General features: G+C 41.9%; 1 protein-coding gene across 2 annotated transcripts in view; it reads left to right on the top strand.

Moving 5' to 3' along the window:
* The window catches only part of KCNH1 (potassium voltage-gated channel, subfamily H (eag-related), member 1), a 438,757-nt gene that overhangs the window by 98,399 nt on the left and 319,408 nt on the right, over positions 1-20,950 (top strand). Inside the window, exon 6 of one of the 2 annotated variants that reach the window (XM_010833882.1) lies at positions 7,827-8,219. In XM_010833882.1, the coding sequence (XP_010832184.1) occupies positions 7,827-8,219 (393 nt within the window). Of the gene's footprint in view, positions 1-7,826; positions 8,301-20,950 lie in introns of both variants that reach the window. The other variant, XM_010833881.1, reaches the window with a different exon arrangement.

Genomic DNA, 20,950 nt, shown 5'->3' with positions numbered 1-20,950 from the left:
AAATGGCAACCCACTCCAGTACTCTTGCCTGGAAAATCCCATGGACAGAGAAGCCTGGTAGGCTAGACTCCATGGGGTTGCAAACAGTCGGACATGACTGAGCAACTTCACTTTGAGATTTTTATATTGTAAATTATGTATATCATGGATCCTATTTCTTTGTTGAATATGTGATTTGCAAATCTTTTCTCCAAGTTGTACATAGCTTGTGTTTCTATACTTCTAACAGAGTCTTCTGCAAGGCAAAACTGTTAACTTTTGGTAGTGTCCAATTTATTCATTTTTTTTTCTTTCATGTATTGTGCTTTGGGTTCAAGTCTAAAAATACTTTCCTACCCTGGGTCCTAAAGATTTTCTTAAATGTTTTTCTCTGAAATTCTTATAATCTTACATTTAAGCCTACAATCCGTTTTGAGGTTCAAGTCTAAAAATACTTTCCTACCCTGGGTCCTAAAGATTTTCTTAAATGTTTTTCTCTGAAATTCTTATAATCTTACATTTAAGCCTACAATCCGTTTTGAGGTTCAAGTCTAAAAATACTTTCCTACCCTGGGTCCTAAAGATTTTCTTAAATGTTTTTCTCTGAAATTCTTATAATCTTACATTTAAGCCTACAATCCGTTTTGAGGTTCAAGTCTAAAAATACTTTCCTACCCTGGGTCCTAAAGATTTTCTTAAATGTTTTTCTCTGAAATTTCTATAATTTTACATTTAAACCTACAATCCGTTTTGAGATAACTTTTATGTAAGTGTTGGTCACTCATCTGTGTCTGTCTCTTTGTGACCCCTGGGACTGTATGTAACCCACTGGCCTCCTCTGTTCCTAGAATTCTCCAGGCAAGAACACTGGAGTGGGTTGCCATTTCTTTATCCAGGGTATCTTGCCGACCCAGAGATTAAACCTAGGTCTCTTGCATTGTAGGTGATTCTTTACCATCTGAGCCACAAAGGAAGCCCATTTTTTTATGTAAGGTGTAAGATATATTGAGTCTCATTTTTTTTTTCCTGCATGTGAATGTCCTTTGCTCCAACATCACTTGTGGAAAAGGCTGTCTTTCCTCCACTGAATTGCTTTCTGCACCACTGTAAAAAATCAGTTGAGTATTTGTGTGGGTCTCCTTCTGGGTTCTCTATCTGTTCCATTAATCTGTGAGTCTATTTTTCTATCAGTATCACACTGTCTTAATTACTTTGCTATATAATAAGTCCTGAAATTGACTAGGCTGATTCCTCCCACTTTATTCTTCTTATTTAAAATTGTTCTATCTATTCCCATTCCTTTGCCTTTCCATATAACTTTTAGAATAATTTTGTGGATATTTACAACTCTTGTTGGCATTTAGATAGAAATTATACTAAACCGGTATACATTTGGAGAGAATGGAAATCTTTAGATGTTGAAGACTTCTAATTTACATGTGTCTCCATTTATTTATATCTTCTCTAATCTCTTTAGTCAGATGTTTTGCTTTTGTTTTTGTTTTGGCATAAAGTTCTGTATGTTTTATTATACCTGTGTGCTCAATCACTCAATCATGTCTGACTCTTTGTGACCCCACAGACTGTAGCCTGCCAGACTCCTGTGTCCATGGAATTTTCCAGGCAAGAATGGTGGAACAGGTTGCATTTCCTATTCCAGGGGATCTTCCCAACTCAGGGATCCAACCTGGGTCTCCTACATCTCCTGCATTGGCAGGTGGATTCTTTACCACTGAGCCACCTGGGAAGCTTATTATACCTGTACTTAAGTGTTTTTTTGAGTGATTATAAATGATATTGTATAACACTGGTCTTCATTTCTAGTGTAAGAAATATGATGAGTTTTGTATGCTTATCTTATGTGACCTTGCTGAACTCACTCACTAACTCTAGGAGTTTGAATGTAGATTCCTTGAGGAGTTTGAATGTAGATTCCTTGGGATATTCTATGTATCCCATTATGTCATTTGCAAATAGGAATATTTTTATTTCCTTCTACCAAATCTGAAAGCCTTTTATTCCTTTTCTTTTTCTTTTTGCTCTCTTTCTCTCTCTCTTTTTTGCCTATTGCAGAGGCAGCACTATATTGAATAAGAGTAGTGAAAGCTGATATTTTCCCTTGTTCTTAATGTTAGGGGGAAAGGTTTCAGTTTTTGACCATTAAATATGATGTTAGCTCTAGGTTTTTATAGATGCTATTTATCAAGTTGAAGAAAATTTCCTCTATTCCTATTTCTTTCTGAGTTTTTATCATGAATAAATGTTGAATATTGTCAAATTTTTTTTTATTACACTGATTCATTTTTCAATATTGAATTTGCTTTCCAGCCTTGGAATTTTCCCATTTGGTCATTCTTTTTATATATTGCTGAATTCTATTTGTTACTGTTTGTTAAGGATTTTTGCAGCTCTATTTATGAGTGATATTAGTCTGTAGTTGTCTTTTTTGATACTGTCTTTGTCTGGGTTTGGAATCAGAGTAATACTAGCTTCACAAAATGAATTGAGAAGTATTCCTTTTACTTTTGTTTTCTGGAAGAATTGTCATTAATTCTTGGTTAAATTTTGATATCATTAAAACCATCTGGGCCTGGAGATTTCTTTTAGAAGTTTTAAAATTATGAATTCAATTTTCTCATAGTTTATAGGGATATGAATTGTGGTAGTTTGTATTTTTCAAGGACCATTTCATTTAAGTAGTAAATGTTTATGTGTAGAGTTGTTCGTGGCATTCCCTATTATATTTTGCGTGTCCACAGTTTATACTTGTATTTCCTGTTTCATTTCTGATATTGGTAATTTGTGGCTTTTCTTTTTTTTTTTCAGTCTTGCTATAGGTTTTATTTATTTTTAAAAATCCCTGATTTTTTTCTATTGTTTTCCTATTGTCAATTTCATTGATTTCTACTCGTTATTTCCTTCCTTCTGCTTGCTGATTTAGTTTTATTTTGCTCTTTTATAAGTTCTTGAGGTGAGAATGCACATTATTGATCTGAGACTTTTTCTTTTTTCTTACACATATATTTAAGTGCTATAAATTCTCCTTTCGGTACTGCTTTAGCAGTATCACACAAATTTTTATATGTTATGTTCTCATTTTCACTGAGTTCAATATATTTTTAAATTTCCCTTGAGACTTCTTCTTTAGATCATAGATTATTTAGCATTGTATTGTTTCCAAGTGTTGGATATTTAGTTCCAAGTATTTGGATATTTTCCTCTTATCTTTCTGTTATTGATTTCTAGTTTGATTCTATTATAGTCAGAGAATACACCTTGTGTGATTTAAATTCTGTTAAATTTGTCAAGGTTTGTTTTGTGGACCAGTGTATGGTCTGTCTTGAATAATGTTCCATGTGCACTCGAATAGAACGTGTATTCTGCAAATTCTTCTTGGGTGGAGCGTTTTATAAATGTTGATTACGTTCTGTTGGCTGAGATCGTCATTGAGTTCTTCTATATCCTTGCTTACTTTCTGTCTGGTTGTTCTATCAGAGGTTGAGAAAGAGGTGTGTAGGTTTGTCTGTTTCATCTTTCAATCAGTTTTCGCTTCACATATGCTTGGAACATTTTTGTTTGGTGCACACGCATTAGGATTTCTAAATCTTGTTGGAGAGTTTACCTTTTATCATCATGTGGTGTGCCTTTCTGTGTCTGTTGTTTAGACTGGGTAATTTCTATTGTTTTGTCTTTAAATTCACTGATTCTTTCCTCTGTCCCCTCCATTCTGCTGTTGATCCCATCCATTGAATTTTGAAAATTAGTTGTCATAGTTTTGGGTATTAAAATTTCTGTTTGGTTTATGTATTCTCTTTTTGGTTGAGACTTTCTGTTTCTTTGCTGTTTCTTTTCTATTTATTTGCTATTTCTGAGACTTTATGTTTTTTAATTTGTTTGTGTCTGTAATTGCCCATTCAAGCATTTTTTTTATGATGGATGTTTGAAAATCTTTGTCAGATATTTCTGACATCTTTATCATCTTGACTCTTGGCATCAACTGATTTTCTGTTTTTCCGTCAGTTTGGTGTTTTCTTGATTCTTGATATAGTGACTGATTTTTTTTTGTTGAAATGGCCATTTTGAATATTATATTGTGAGACTCTGGATCTTACTTAAACCTTTGGTTTTAGGTGGCTACTTTTGACACAGATACAGATAGAGGAAGGAGTAGGCATCCTCTCATTTCTACCAGGTAGGGGTGGAAGTCTGAGTTTCCAACTCAGCCTCCACTGACACTTGTTAGGGCTCCTTGTTAGCATAAGAGTAAGAGTTCCCTGCTAAGCTCACATTGAGCCCTCTCTGCATTGTAGTGGTGGTGGGCTTCACTGCTGCTGGGGGAAGTGAAAGGAAGTCCGTGCTCCCTGCGGGGCCTTCTCTGGTAATACTCAAGTAGGAACGAAGTGGAGGCTGCATGCTTCACTACAGACTCAAGAAGGGGGAAATCTCGGCTTCCTAGTAGCCCTTGCTGGCCTAGATGGGAGTGCGGCCACAGGTTTTCTGTTGTGTTTTGACAGGTAGAGCGATTATCATCTAAAGTTTTCTGTCTGTTGAGGCCCCCTTCCCAGTTTTTCTGCTAGAGAGACTGGGCTTTTATTGGGACTCTTTTTGTCTACACCCACTGATATTTCCATGTTGCTGCCTTCTTCAGCTCCAAGTCTAGGAATATATGAGGCAGAAAATAAAGCCAGAGAATTCACCACTGTTATTCCTAGCCAGTTTGCTTTCCTTTCTCCACCATTCAGAATAGTTTAATGTTTGTTTAATGTAATGTTTTTAGTTTTTTCAATGTCTAGAACTTTTCAAGGTACTTAGAGCAAGGAATCAGGCTTTCCAGGTGGCTCAGTGGTAAAGAATCCACCTCCCAATTCAGGAGATGCAGGGAACGTGGGTTGGGTCCCTGGGTCAGGATGATCCTCTGGAGTAGGAAATGGCAACCTGCTCCAGTATTCTTGCCTGGAGAATTCCATGGACAGAGGAGCCTGGTGGGCTACAGCTGATAGGATTGCAAAGGGTCGGACAAGACTGAGTGACTGACCATGCTGATCAGAGTGAGGAATAGGGAAAAGTATGTCTACTCCATATTTCTGAAAGCAGAAGGCTCATTCAGTTTGCTTTTACTTGTTTTATTCTAACAGGCCAATCACTTTTCCTACCTGAGGTCTCAGGTCCGAGTGTCCTTAATCAAACTTGTGTAAGTTGCTTTCCATGGGGAAGGAAAGTTAAAATCCCAAAGAGCTCTGTGCATTGGTGGGACGGGTAGAAACAGTTTTCATACCCCAACTACACACTGGGCCCTCTGTGAATTTATAGCTTTCTTTTTCTCACCTTTAAGGCTTGGGGCCAACCAGAGGGGGACCAGAGATATTCAGATTATTTCACATTCATTAAGGGATCTTTTGAGCTTCCCTGGTAGCTCAGCTCTGTAAAGAATCCACCTGCAATAGGTCGGGATTCCTGGGTCGGGAAGATCCCCTGGAGAAGGGATAGGCTACCCACTCCAGTATTCCAGGGCTTCCCTGGTGGCTCAGATGGTAAAGAATCTGCCTACAATGTGGAAGACCCGGGTTCGATCCCTAGGTTGGGAAGATCCCCTGGAGGAGGACGTGGCAATCCACTCCAGTATTCTTACCTGGAGAATCCCCATGGATAGAGGAGCCTGGTGGGCTATAGTCCATGGGGTCACAGTCAGACACGACTGAGTGACTAAGCACAGCACAGCACAAGGGATCTTTATCCTCTAGAGGTACAAAGACGTTCCCATGACACAAGGGGAAGTTTCACCTAGGTGTTTCTAAGAACCACGTAAGTGCCACAGAGGAGCAGCTGGGGGACGTGTATGGTGGGTCCCTTCCAACTTGGCCTGGCTTCTAAAAGCAGAGCTTCTTGCCTTTGATTATTGAGGGTGAGAACCATGCTCAATACTTTCTTGGAGCCAGGCTTCTCTATACTTCATTGTTTACTGAATCTGATTCCTCAAAAGCCTGTTATTTAGGGAAATATAATCTTGCTGTGGAGCAGCACATGTTTTTAATCCAGCTGGATCTCATTTGGGATCCTGGTCCCATCTTTTGCTAGCTGTATGACCTTGAAGCTCAGTCATTCACTTAAAAATCATCCTGTACTGCCCACTGTGGGCCAGTCACTGTGCTGTGTTTTGGGAATAAAGTAGTGAGTACCCCTCCTCCCTTTTCTTTACTTTCCAGCCAATAGCAAGTCCAGTTGGTTTTACTTCAAAAATATATCCAAAATTAGATTACTTTTCTCCATCACCCTATCTTTCCCCCAGACTATAATAGTAAATTCTCTGATTCTCTTCTTCCCTCTAATCCTCTGCCTCAATTTATTCTTTCATAAACACGCATCTGATTATTACTTTCTTACTCAGGACCCTCCAGTTACACTGAGACATACTGAGAATAAAATCCAACACCTCCCTGTGGCCCTCTAGGGCCTGCGTGGTCTGGTTTCTGCTTCCCCGTCGAGTTGTCTAGCATCCCTTTCCCTCTCGTTTAGTATGCGTTAGTCATACCAGACTTTCTTCCTTTCCTTAAAATATCTCACTTGTCCTACCCTGAGGCCATTACACCAGTTATCTTCTCTATCTTGGATACTTTTCATTCAAAGTTCGAATGACTGGTGTCTTGCTTTCCTTCAGGTTTTAGTCCAAACGCTCTCTTTGTCCTGGTCCTCAAGTCACATTCTATCAAAACATTGTGTGTCCCGCAGCCTCTAATTTTTTGAAAGTAAAATTTCATTGTACGTAGTTTTATTGGAATACAGTCACAATCATTTGATTAAAATTTGTCAGTAGAGAAATTTAATGATACTTTAAATTTTTTTTTACAAGTACTCAGATTTATTTTCTAGGTATTTTATATATGTTGTCTAATTTATACCTGACAGCAACCTGTGATGAAGTTATTGTTATCATCATTATTATAAAACACTTATTCTTTATTAGCCACTATTTTAAGCTCTGTGGGTATCCCTACTGGCTCAGTGGTAAAGAATCCACCTGCAATGCAGGAGACGAGCTTTTGATCCCTGGGTCAGGAATATCCCCTGGAGAAGGAAATTGCAACTCAGTTCAGTATTCTTGCCTGGAGAATCCCAGGGACAGAGGAGCCTGGTGGGCTACAGACCATGGGGTTGCAAAAGAGTCGGACACAATTTAGCAATTAAACAAAAATAACAGCAGCAATTTTAAGCTCTATGCATATATTAACATATTTAATCATTGCAGCAACCCCATGAGGTAGGTACTATAGTTGTCCACATTTTCTTTTTTTTAAATTAATTTTTATTGGTGTATAGTTGATTTACAATGTTGTGTTAATTTCTTCTGTACAGCAAAGTGATTCAGTTATATGTAAACATATATCCACTCTATTTATCTCTTCTTACAATTTGATATTGTCTTGATTTGTCTACTAGACTGACCTCTCCAAGAACAAGAATCATGCTGTTTCCTTCACTGCTATTTGCCCAGTGTCTAGAACAATTCTGGTGACAAAGTAATCAATATTTGTTGAGTAAAGTTGCTTAATTCTCTTGTGTCCCAGTCTCTCTCTTGTGACATGGAATAATAGCTAGCTAATCAAACAAGGTTGTATTTAGAATTGTGAGGTAATCACTGTATGTGAGGTACTTAGTGTATTTATTGTTTCATTATGATCGTTTATATTACAGCGCTCACTCTATTCTCCCATAGTCCTCCAGTTCCTGTTTTTGTACCTCCTGATCCGTCTGGAACGTCATGAGTGTTTGTCCATGACAGAGGCTGGCTGGTCTGACGCTCACAATGAAATCCTCACTTAGTTCTCTCTTGGCTGTGTTTTTCCTCACAGGTTCTGCAGCTGGGCTCAGACATCCTTCCCCAGTACAAGCAAGAGGCACCAAAGACTCCCCCGCACATCATCTTACACTACTGCGTTTTTAAGACCACGTGGGACTGGATCATCCTGATCCTAACCTTCTACACAGCCATCCTGGTTCCTTACAATGTCTCCTTTAAAACCAGGCAGAACAACGTGGCCTGGCTGGTTGTGGACAGCATCGTGGATGTCATTTTTTTGGTGGACATTGTGCTGAATTTTCACACCACTTTTGTTGGACCCGCTGGGGAGGTGATTTCTGACCCCAAACTCATTCGCATGAACTACCTGAAGACGTGGTTTGTGATTGACCTTCTGTCCTGTTTGCCCTATGACGTCATCAACGCTTTTGAGAACGTGGATGAGGTTAGTGCCTTTATGGGTGATCCAGGGAAGATTGGTTTTGCTGATCAGATTCCACCACCCCTGGAGGGGAGAGAGAGTCAGGTACATCCCTCAAATCTCAGACCTTGTTGTCATGTCTTTAAGTTAATTGTGGATGCTCAACAGAAGAGTACTTGAATGGGTGGGAATTAGTACGATTGGTGTCTGAAACAGAGGGAGCATGATGCTTGGTCAGTATCCCTGCCTGCTGCTCTTGTCTTTTGGACGTGTGGAGAACCCTGCATGTCAGTGGATGGGTGTGGAGAAGACCAGAGGCTTCTCTCTCACTCCATGTGGAGTGCAAGCTGCTGGCTTGGGAGGTGGGGCTGCGGAAGCAGGCATGCATTGCCGCTGCACTGGTGACTCTTACACTTGGTATGCAATCGCTGAATGCCTATCTACTGATTATTCTCATCATGGGGACTTTTCTGTTTTCTGCTGCTGACCTTTGGCTGTTTCAAAACTGATTAACTCCTGAAATCAGAGATGCTACTCTCCCCTAAGATTGCTTGCCTTTATTTTTCCTTTTTCTCTGGTAAATGTTGGGAAACCATGAGTTGATTCCTCTCTAAAATGACTTTTGCAGGTGACCAATGGCATTCAATTGTCCATGCTGTCCCTTGCCTAAATTTGCTGAGGTAGTCAGGCTGTGGTTACGTCGGACTCTTGTGGTTAAGTCAGGCAAGAGGAGAGTGTTACTGGACTACACTGCTTTGGGTTGTTATGGGAGGAATTAAAAGAAGATAAATGCTCTGAAACAGGCTAAAATCAGGACATGCTTAAAGAGTCAGTGAATGGGTGCTAGGACATGTTGCAGCAGGAAGGGGCCGCTCGGCCGGCTAAAGTGATTTTCTCCATTAAAAAAAGCAACGGTGTCACATCACGGCAAAGGAAACTGTCAGATTCTTATCTAGTTTGAGTGTTCTGTGAGAATTGATATATTTTTTCCCTGCTCTTCAGTTGACACTTTATGGCAGTACACCTGGTAAGTCAGTCTTCAGCCTCAGATAGCAGTGGCCCTCACTGCCTCAGATTGCGGAGGGTCCCAGAGGTCTCAGTGTGGCTGTGCTGCTGTCTGGATGGGTCATCAGGAAGTCGTTGGGAGGCTGAAGCGAGGCGAGATATGCTCTCAGGGCTAAAGGGCTAGTAGGACTCAGCCTTGACATAGTGGGAAGGGACAGCCAGTTTCCTGCCAGGATAACAGGGCCTGCCAGTGACCCGACGTCTTGGTGGTGGCATACCTTCACCTTCACATCAGTACCAGCCGTGGGCGAGGATTCCAGCCCCTGCCTGAGAATCCAACTTCCTACTGTTTGCTCTCCAGTGAAGGGGAACTGGTGTTCAGATGCTCCAGACTCAGAACAGTCCCTGTTTTCATCTGTGTGGTGTCTTTTAATACACTTTAAAATCCTGAGAAATAATGCTTTGTGTGGATTTTGTAGGGGGATTAAATGAGTTGAGGCTGATCATTTAGAAGAGTGAAATCATCCCTAAAGTGAATGTTGGGATTCTTAAATGTGAATTTTAGTACACGTTGGGAGTGCTATTTTTCTCTGTGAGTACATTTCTAGCAAATTTTATGTTAGTTAGCGAGGAAAATATGATCATTTTGGCTTAGATGATTTAACTGATTATTTCAGCCTAAAAGAGCTTCTTATACACATATGGGAAATGAGTTTTAACTTTAAAAATACTGGTTGAGTTTTAAAAATAAACCATTTGCTATTTACAGCAATGGCATTGAAATTTTTCAGATAAATAGAACAGTTTTTGGCTTCTGTAGTCTCTTACTAAACACTGGCAGAGCTGTAAACACATATGTAAACGTGTCAGGATTACCTTGTAGGTGAGCAGAGCATAGAGCTTCTTCCCATGCACGGTGTATGTTGGGTTAGAATTCCTTTGCCATTAGTTGTGAGTACCCTTGACATGGTTTCTGGTGTCCAGATTCGTGAAATCTGTTGTAGATAGGGAAATTATAATTTCCCTGTAATCAGTCCCTCAGTCCTGTCCGACTCTTTGCGACCCCATGGACTATAGCCCTCTAGGCTTCTTGGTTCATGGGATCTTCTAGGCAAGAATACTGGAGCTGGTTGCAATTTCCTACTCCAGGGGATCTTCCTGACCCAGGGATCGAACCCATATCTCTTGTGGCTCCTGCATTGGCAGGTGAATTCTTTACCAATGAGCCACCTGGGAAGCCATAATTTCTTTATAGCTGTTTATTAATAGTTGGCAAAGGGTTTTAGCATTAAAGTTCTTACAACTGTGTCTTGATCATGGACAATAATATGAACATTAAGAGGTTATAGTTATGATTTGCTTCTGTAAAGACTTGACTTTATATTTGATAACTCCTTTCAGAGCTTTGGCTCACACCTGAAATAAAACCTTTCTGTAATAAATAGTTATGGTAGAGTCAGGGAAACACAAGAATACTGAAGATTTGGCTGCTGGCCCTCTTAGTCTCCCCTATAAGGACAGCTGGGAACCTTGTGCACGTCATTTAGCCTTTCTGGATTCCAGTTTTCCTAGCTGCAGCTAGGGGATGATACCCCCTCAACTGCCTGAATGCATGGCATTTGGGCTGTGGATTTGAGTTCTCTGTCAGTTGCAAAACCTGGTGAGTTCAGAATCCCTGGTGTTAGTCTCACCTCCAGACTGACTGTAAAAATGAGAGACTCAGCACCGACTTCCTATCTTTGGTGGAAGTTGGAGGAAGGTAGGGTGGGAAGAGGATATTTAGCAGGTTACTCAGACAGTAAAGTGTCTGCCTGCAATGTGGGAGACCTGGGTTTGATCCCTGGGTCGGGAAGATCCCCTGGAGAAGGAAATGGCAACCCACTCCAGTACTCTTGCCTGAAAAATTCTATGGACGGAGGAGCCTGGTGGACTACAGTCCATGGGGTCACAAAGAGTCGGACACAACTGAGCAACATCCCTTTCTTTTCATGATAAGTAGACCTACTGGAGGTCAGAGCCCAGTAGAACTGTCATATGGTTTAACCTTCTTAACTCACAAACAGAACAGAGAAGAATCACAAGGGGACTCATTATTACTGTGACCATATGATTTGCTGCACCATCTTGAATGAGTCATATTCCCTGGGTCTGTTCCGTGACAGTTTTGGTAAAATAGGGACACAGAAGGATATTATTGAGTCAGAACTGACCGAGAAGTTCCTGATGTGTGTGGTTCACCCTTGGCTTGGTTGTTGTGATGGGGAGGCTGGGTATTGGGTACCAAGAGATGGGAAGCTGCAGTTTCCCTGAGGCAGGTGGGTTGGTGATGAGACGGGCAGTTTAAGATGCTCACCAAGGGACAGCACCATTTTCCAGGCACAGGCTTTTGTGTTAAAAGGCACCATTAAATCAGTGGGCACGAAGGGCTGCTGGTGCTTGGGTTGGAGAGGCCATGAAGGGCACCCCACCTGTTGAACCTGGGTTCAGTTCAGTTTAGTTGCTCAGTCATGTCTGACTCTTTGCGACCCCGTGGACTGCAGCATGCCAGGCCTCCCTGTCCATCACCAACTCCCGGAGTTCACTCAAACTCACGTCCATCGAGTCGGTGATGCCATCCAGCCATCTCATCCTCCGTTGTCCCCTTCTCCTCCTGCCCCCAATCCCTCCCAGCATCAGGATGAGGTGGCCAAAGTATTGGAGTTTAAGTTTCAGCATCAGTCCTTCCAATGAACACCCAGGACTGATCTCCTTTAGAATGGACTGATTGGATCTCCTTGCAGTCCAAGGGACTCTCAAGAGTCTTCTCTAACACCCCAGTTCAAAAGCATCAATTCTTCGGTGCTCAGCTTTCTTCACAGTCCAACTCTCACATCCATCCATGACCATTGGAAAAACCATAGCCTTGACTAGACGGATCTTTGTTGGCAAAGTAATGTCTCTGCTTTTGAATATGCTATCTAGGTTGGTCATAACTTTCCTTCCAAGGAGTAAGGGTGTTTTAATTTTATGGGTGCAGTCACCATCTGCCATGATTTTGGAGCCCCCCAAAATAAAGTCAGCCACTGTTTCCACTGTTCCCCCAATTATTTCCCATGAAGTGATGGGACCAGATGCCATGATCTTTGTTTTCTGAATGTTGAGCTTTAAGCCAACTTTTTCACTCTCCTCTTTCACTTTCATCAAGAGGCTTTTTAGTTCCTCTTCACTTTCTGCCATAAGGGTGGTATCATCTGCATATCTGAGGTTATTGATATTTCTCGCAGCAATCTTGATTACAGCTTGTGCTTCCTCCAGCCCAGCGTTTCTCATGATGTACTCTGCATGTAAGTTAAATAAGCAGGGTGACAATATACAGCCTTGACGTACTCCTTTTCCTATTTGGAACCAGTCTTTTGTTCCATGTCCAGTTCTAACTGTTGCTTCCTGACCTGCATACAGGTTTCTCAAGAGGCAGATCAGGTGGTCTGGTATTCTGTTCTCTTTCAGAATTTTCCACAGTTTATTGTGATCCACACAGTCAAAGACTTTTGCATAGTCAATAAAACAGAAATAGATGTTTTTCTGGAACTCTCTTACGTTTTCGATGATCCAGCGGATGTTGGCAATTTGATCTCTGGTTCCTCTGCCTTTTCTAAAACCAACTTGAACATCTGGAAGTTGATGGTTCACGTATTGGTGAAGCCTGGCTTGGAGAATTTTGAGCATTACTTTACTAGCGTATGAGATGAGTGCAATTGTGCAGTAGTTTGAGCATTCTTTGGCACTGCCTTTCTTTGGGATTGGAATGAAAACTGACCTTTTCCAGTCCTATGGCCACTGCTGAGTTTTCCAAATTTGCTGGCATATTGAGTGCAGCACTTTCACAGCGTCATCTTTCAGGATTTGGAATAGCTCAGCTGGAACCTGGGTTAGGTGGGGGAAATGGCTTCACTAGAAGAGTTCTGAGTAATTCACTATACGTTGTCTTCTTCCCCAGGCTCTGCTGTGGGGTTGCTCATCTAAGACTAGAGAGTGGGGAGAAATAGGGAATTATTGATTAATTTCTCATAAACAATAATGGAGCAGACCTCTCTCTCGTGTCCTCTTAATTATGCCAATGGAATTGTGTTGCAGTGGAGACCACCAGGGAAGCAGCAGATGGGCAGTGGGGGCTTTGCCATCTGTGTGTGTAGGGGTTAGGGTATAGATGTGGGTACTGGGGAGAGGGCTCTTAAAGTGAAAGGACTGGGCCTTCCCAAACCTTGGGTCAAGAAATTAGGTTAAAAAGCCAGCAATTGTGAATTCAGCCGTGTTTGGATGGAGCCCACCTCATGGTTTAAGCCACACAAGCATTCTGCTCCAGCTTGGTTCACTTATGTAGATGGCCTATGTTTGCGTCATTCTCCAGTCTGTTGGTAATCATCTGTTTTGGAGGCCGTTTGGGAAAATGTTTGCGCGTTAGTTAAACTGGTGAGAGGACAGAAGGTCTGGAAACGGAGTAAGTGGAAGCTCGGAATGGGTGTGCTAGAGCGAAAGCCCGGTGGGTCTCTTTCAAGCACGTAGTGCAGTGGACCCCGACCTTTCGAGCACCAGGGACTGGTTTCCTGGAAGACACTCTTTCCATGGACCAGTGTTGCAGGGCAGGGGGGCTGGTTTGGGGATGGTCCTTATAAGGAGTGAGCAGTCTAGATCCCTCTCGTGGACAGGTCACAGGAGGGTTCACGCTTCTACAAGAATCTAACGCCACTGCTGATCAGACAGGAGCTGGGGCTCAGCGGGTAATGCGAGTGATGGGGAGCGGTTGTAAATACAGGTGAAGCTTCGCTGGCTGGCCTGCCGCTGTTCACCTCCTGCTATGTGGCCAGGTTCCTCACTGGCCACTGACTGCTACCTCGTCCATGGTTGGGGACCCTTGACTTAGTGGATTATTGCCCTGGTATGTGTCATGGGTTAAAGATAGAATTATTATTCACAAAACATAAGGAATCCTAATTTTACTGCCAGTGGAGTGCAGAAGTGCAAACAGCCGATGGAGCCAATTGTGCTCCCACCCGGGTTACAATTCTGGTGCCCTGAGGCCTGGGGCCAAGAGCTTCCCTCTGTCCCTGGCCCTGCAACCTCAGACAGAAGCACCACCAGCTAGGGCCGGTCACAGCTGACACTTGCCGAAAGCACATGGATGATGTTCACCCAGAGCAGAGGAGGACCGAGGCATGCTGATGGAAAGATAACGGCACTGATAGCGACTCCCCTTCATCTACAGCATCTACCTTTCCAAAACGCTTTCACACAGATCGCCTTTTTTATTATTGAAATATAGCTGACCTGCCATATTATGTTAGTTTCAGGTGTAGTCCATAGTAGTTTGACATTTGCAAACATTATAAAATGTTCACTGTGCTAAATCTAGTAACTGTCTGTCCTCCTACAAAGTTTTTATATTATTGACCATGTTCTTTGTTGTGCAGAGGGTCTTTGTTTCAGCTCTGTGGTGGTAAAGAAACTGCACTTAACTGAGGGGAAGTTGACTTGTCGGCTTCCAGCTGTGCAAACTTATAGAAGTCATTTCATCTCCTTGGACTTCGCTTACCTCACCTGTAAGATGGGTCCATTTCAACTTGAACCTTCTGTGGTTCTAGGGAAGATTATCCCTGCTTTGCAGATGAGGGGAAAGGGCCAGGTTGTCCAGAGAGTAAAACTGGACTCTGGTCTCATAACTCCTAAGTCTGTGCTTTTCCCTGCAAGTCGTGCTGCCTCATCAGAGATCTGGAGACAGAATGAGCCAAGCAGTGTGTGCTATTCTCAAGTCCTTCTGTGAATCATTCCCAACTTGGCCCCTTCTGCCTGCCCCCCACCCCACCTCCAAGGGGTGAGAGGTCCGAGTGGTCAGCCTGGGTGACCCTAAACTGAGATCCCTAGTGCATATGTGTAGGGCTGGGCGGTGAGCGTGGGGTCGGAAGTAACTCTAAAGGGCTGGTTGCCTGTCCTCCTCCTTTCTCCTTGGCGGATGGGCCAAGGTTCTTCTAGGATCACTATTCCTAGCTTTTCTGTGATTTCCTTATCACTGAAGCTGAAATCAAATTGGATCTATGTACACGGATCATCCTGTTGATTTGTAGTTTTCAGGCCTTACCTGTGGTTTCTATTTAGGTGGATGGACACTGGTTCAATTCCCATATAGGTGACACCTCTTGTCCAGCTGAAACCTCAGAGGAAGCTGTTGGCTGAATGTCATGAAATGACTAAGAGTTTTCTATCCTAGACGTTCAGCAATACACTGTGTGGATGTACTATAATTTGTTTATGTATTTCACTGTGGTTTATCATAGCAATTATTTTTTTATTAATAGACTATTTTTCAGAACAGTTTAGGTTTATAGAAATAGAAAGACTACCTTCACCACTGGCAGATTCCCTGTTATTAACACCTCGCATGCGTGTAGTACACTGGTTATGGCCAATGTGCTCAGTCACATTGTTGTGTCTGACTCTGCGACCTTATGGATTGTAGCCCACCAGGCTCCTCTGTCCATGGGATTCTCCAGGCAAGAATACTGGAATAGGTTGCCACTTCCTACTCCAGGGTATCTTCCCGACCCAGGATCAAAGCTGCATTTCCTGTGTCTCCTGCATTGCATGCAGATTCTTTATCTGCCATTGGGGAAGCCCCATTATGGCCAATACGATGCATTGTTATCAGCTGAAGTCCAGAGTTTCCATTAGGGGTCACTCTTTGCAGTGTACATTTTCTGGGTTTTAACAGATGGATAATGACATGTGTCCACCATTGTGTATCATACAACAGTTTCACTGCCCTAAACATCTCTGTGCTCCACCTGTTCATCCCATCCTTCTCTCTAACTATTGGCAACTGCTTTCTACTGTCTCTATCGTTTTACCTTTTCCACAGTGTCATAATCTTGGGATCATATAATATGTAGCCTTTTCAGATGGGCTTCTTTCACTTAGAAATAAGGCCTTAAGTTTCCTCCATGTATTTTGGGGACTTCAGATAGCTTATTTCTTTTTATTTCTGAATAATATTCCATTGTATGGATGTAGTATAATTTATGTATTTCACAACAACAACAAAATAGCTATTAAAAAGCTCCGTTATTGATAGCATTGGTTATTTAGGCCTGATCAACGCAGGCCTGCTCCTGGGCTTTCCTCCTCCTGTGGATCCCTGGAACATGGAGAGTGTGGAAGAGCTGAGACACTGGCATGCAGACCAGCCCATCTCAGCAGCCTATGGTGTCTCCTGGATAAAAACTGAAAATATTTAACTCAAGCTATTATGTCTAATGGGCTTCCCAGGTGGCTCAAGTGGTAAAGAATCTGCCTTCTCAAAGCAGGAGACACAGGAGATGTGGTTTTGCTGCCTGGGTCAGGAAGATCCCTGGAGGAGGAAATGGCAACTCACTCCGTTATTCTTGCCTGAAAAATCCCATGGACAGAGGAGCCTGGTGGGCCACAATCTGTGGGATTGCAAAAGAATCGGACACGACTTAGCGACTAAACAATAGCAACAACCAAATTGTGTCTATTCATACAACAGACAAACCCGAAATTGTATGATAGTACCCTCATATTTCATACACTTTCCCTTGGCATTTCTATCTTTTGTGTTTGTGCTGAGTAACCCCCCATTTCTACCATCCATTTATTTTGGCAAAAGGAAGACAAAACCAGACACCTTGTAGTTTCATCTAAGTGTTTTGTTTGTGGCAGGAAGTGCTGTTGTGGGGTGTGTTTCTCTTCTGATGATGGGGACTTGCCAGCAGTGGCCAGTGGCTGGGGTCTGACTTCAGTGACGATATCAGTTACTACTGTTGTCATGCTGGAATATTGCCATTTCTCCCCTCTCACCTGTGAGGGCAAGTCAGCATAGAATGTTTCCTCTTATTTTAATTAAAAAGATCAGTCTTCTTCCTGACTTGTGTTCACAGTATGTCAAGGATTATGGAGGTTCCGTGGCTGTTGATCAAGCAGAGGCTCCAAACAGAAGGGCAGGCTATAGGTGTTTTATCCTACACAGACAACTGAATCATCCTCACCCCTTGGGGCATGCATGGGGGACCAGGGCAGTGGCTAGGGGGAGCATTTTAAAGGGAACAAGTTAATCCTGGATGGCTTCCTGGAAGCGGTGATTTACTATGAAACTGTGATTCCAGAGCTTTAAATAGCATAAAAACTTAGTGATGCTCTGAGAGCATTGTACACTGGAGCAAAACAGACTCGACAGATGTGCCTGACTCACCTCTGCTCACACATTGTCCTTTCTTCCCCCCCGCCCCCCAGTCTCTTTTTTGGCCAACCCCAGTTCTACTTTTAATTCTCTACCAACATTTCTTCGAATCTTGTTTAGGGTCCTGTCCTGCGCTTAGTCACCCGGTTGTGTCTGACTCTTTGTGACCCCATGGACTGTATCCCACCAGGCTCTTCCATCTGTGGAGATTTTCCAGGCAAGAATACTGGAGTGGGTTGCCATGCCCTCCTCTAGGAGATCTTCCCAACCCAGGGATCAAACTTGGGTCTGCTGTACTACAGGCGGATTCTTTACTGTCTGAGCCACCAGGGAAGCCCAGTAAAGGTTATTTGAACACAAGCATTGTGATACCACAACAGTAGATCTGATAACCCAGGAATACTGAGTGGGTAGCCTGTCCCTTCTCCAGGGGATCTTCCCAACCCAGGAATTGAACCAGGGTCTCCTGCCATTGCAGGCAGATTCTTTACCAGCTGAGCTATCGGGGAAGCCCCTGTTGAGGGTGATCTTTCTTTAAAGAAAACTTACTGACTGAGGTGGTAGGGGACAGGGATACAGCTCTTCAGTCTGCTCCCAGTCTAGTGGGGACCATGGATGACAAACGCCAGCAGAGGATGTGAGAAGGGTCAGCTCAGGGTGTTGTTTCTTGCTGTTGAGGAGCATGTAGCCTGTTGAAAGAAGCTGGAAGGCTTCCTGGAGGAGATGATCGGGGTTAGTCTGGTGAGGAGTAAGGAGGAGAGTCTTGTAAGAGGAGCAATCAGGAGCAGAGGGGTGAGCTGTCAGGGACTAGCAAGGTATTCATTACATCCAAAGCAGAAAGTCAGCCCTGGGGAAGGGAGGAAGGTTGAGAGCAGGAGCAAGATAGTGACACAGGGTCTTGCCAAGGAATTTACATGTTGTCACACAGACAAAAAGAAGCCACCCTGGGTTTCCATTATGTGTGTGACACGATCTGATTTTGATTTTTGAAAGTGTTCCCAGACAGCAGTGGTGAGAATGAGAGGGAAAGGGTCTCCACTTCCACTCCTCCTGTTCTAATGAACTGGCTGCCATCAAGCTGTTACCTCCACCATGGCACTGAGCTGTGGTCATAAATCAAGTAACTGTCCAGAGTTTATTTTTAGACTCTGTGATGTTCCACTGGCTTATTTGTCTATTCTTACAGCAGTACTGTAAGAATAGTACAGTCAGACAACGGTGTCTGACTCTGTGCGACACCATAGACGGCAGCCCACTAGGCTCCTCTGTCCCTGGGATTCTCCAGGCAAGAACACTGGAGTGGGTTGCCATTTCTTTCTCCAATGCATGAAAGAGAAAAGTGAAAGTCAAGTTGCTCAGTCGTGCCCGACTCTTAGCGACCCCATGGACTGCAGCCCACCAGGCTCCTCCGTCTATGGGATTCTCCAGGCAAGAGTACTGGAGTGGGTGCCAGTGCAGTACTACACTGTTAATTGTGATAGCATAATAGTAATTATTAATCAGTTACTGCCTCTGTTTTTTCTCTTCAAGACTGCCCTGTCAATTCTTTCTTTGTACATGCACTAAAATTTGAGAGTTAACTTGTTAATCTCCACCCCCCCTCAAAAAAACACCCCAAACCAAAATCTTATAGGGGTTTTGAATGGGATGATACTGAATACAAAAACCAATTTGGAGAGAATGAAAATCTTAAAATTGTGTTTTCTAATTTATGACCATCAACCAGTCATATGTTTGGGTCTTCCTTAAATTTCTCTTAGTATCTAGTGGTTTTCAGCGTCAGTGTCTTACACATTTCTTAAAATGCTGTTGTTAAACTTATTCCTAGATATCTGATGTTTTCAGTGCGTGTATTGTCAGTAGGATTTAAATTGTTTTTAATTGTTTATTGCTGGTATAAACTATTTTATCTACTGACTTTGATGCTTGCTTTGGTAACACATGTACTAAAATTGTTTACTGATTTTGCAGCAAAGTTGGCAACTTTGCTTATTAATTTGAGTATTTTGTAGGTTCTTCTGTATTTTTATATACACAGTGATGTCTCTGTGAATTTATTTCCAAAATCTATGCCTCTTACTTCTTTTTCTTGAATTAGTACTAGATAGGATCTCTAAGGAAATGAGTGGAAATGGAGATAATGGACAATTTTGTCTTATTGTTAACCATCGGGGGATATGTTCACTATTTCACCTTCAGTTTGTGTTGACTTTAATTGATTTTAGTTTACAAATACATACTCCTTTTTAGGTTAAGAAAGGTCTCTCATAATCTTGGTTTTATGTGAATTTTCATCATGAAGAAGTATTTAATTTTACCAGATTGCTTTATACATTTATTGAAATAACGTTTTTTTCTCCTTACTTTTGTTAATGTGATGAGTTATGTTGATTGACTTTTGAATGTTAATTAACCCTGCATTCCTGGAGTAACTCCTAATTGGTCATGATATATTGTACTCTTTTATATAATTGTATATGATTTTCTAATATTAATATTTAGGCATTTTGCATCTCTGTTCATGAGAGATATTGGCCTTTCATTTTTTTTCCTTGTGATGTCCTTGTTCAGGATACACAGGGAAGTGTACCCTTTGAAACAATTTATGTAACATTGATATTATTTATTCCTTAAATATTTCATCAATGAAGTTGCCTGGCTCCAAAATTTTCTTTGTGGGAAGATTTAAAATTAGGATTTCCATTCCTTTAGGAAGTATAGGACTATACAGATGTTGTTTTTTTCATTTGTGCCAGTTTTACATCCTTGAAGGGTTAGCCTTTTCATCTAGTGTGCCAAATTTATTGGCAAGAAGTTACATATAATATACAGTTATTATTTTTAAATGTCTGTTAAATCTAAAGTGATTTTCTCCATTTATTCTTTTTTAATTTTGTTTTTTAACTTATTTTTTAATTGAAGGATAATTGCTTAACAGAGTTTTGTTTTCTGTCAAACCTCAACATGAATTATTTTTTTAATTGATGTATAGTTGAGTTTAGAGTGCTGTACAGCAGAGTGACTCAATTCTGAACATACAGACATTCTTTTGTTTATATTTTCCATCATGGTTTATCACAGGATACTGAGTGTAGTTGCTATGCTGCACAGTAGGACCTTATTTATCTGTCCTGTATACGATCATTTACATCTGCTAACCCCACACTCCCAGTCTTTCCCTCTCCCACTCCCCTCTGCATTGGCAACCCAAGTCTGTTCTCTCTGCGTATGAGCTTGTTTCTGTCTCATAAATAGGTTCATTTGTGCCATATTTTAGGTTCCATGTATAAGTGATGTCACATGGTTTGTCTTTCTCTTTCTGATTCACTTCATTTATCATAGTGATCTCTAGTTGCATCCACGTTGCTGCCAGTGGCCGAGTAGTGTTCCAGTGTGTGTATGTGCCACACCTTATTTATCCCTTGCTCTATCAGTAGACATTTAGGTTGTTTCCATGCTTTGGCTCTTGTGTATGATGCTGTTGTGCACATAGGGATGCATGTGTCTTTTTGAATTATATCTG

The sequence above is a fragment of the Bison bison genome, unplaced genomic scaffold, assembly GCF_000754665.1.
Source record: "Bison bison bison isolate TAMUID 2011002044 unplaced genomic scaffold, Bison_UMD1.0 scf7180017863955, whole genome shotgun sequence".
Taxonomy (NCBI): Eukaryota; Metazoa; Chordata; class Mammalia; order Artiodactyla; family Bovidae; genus Bison; species Bison bison.
This window is presented reverse-complemented; position numbering and strand designations above follow the sequence as displayed.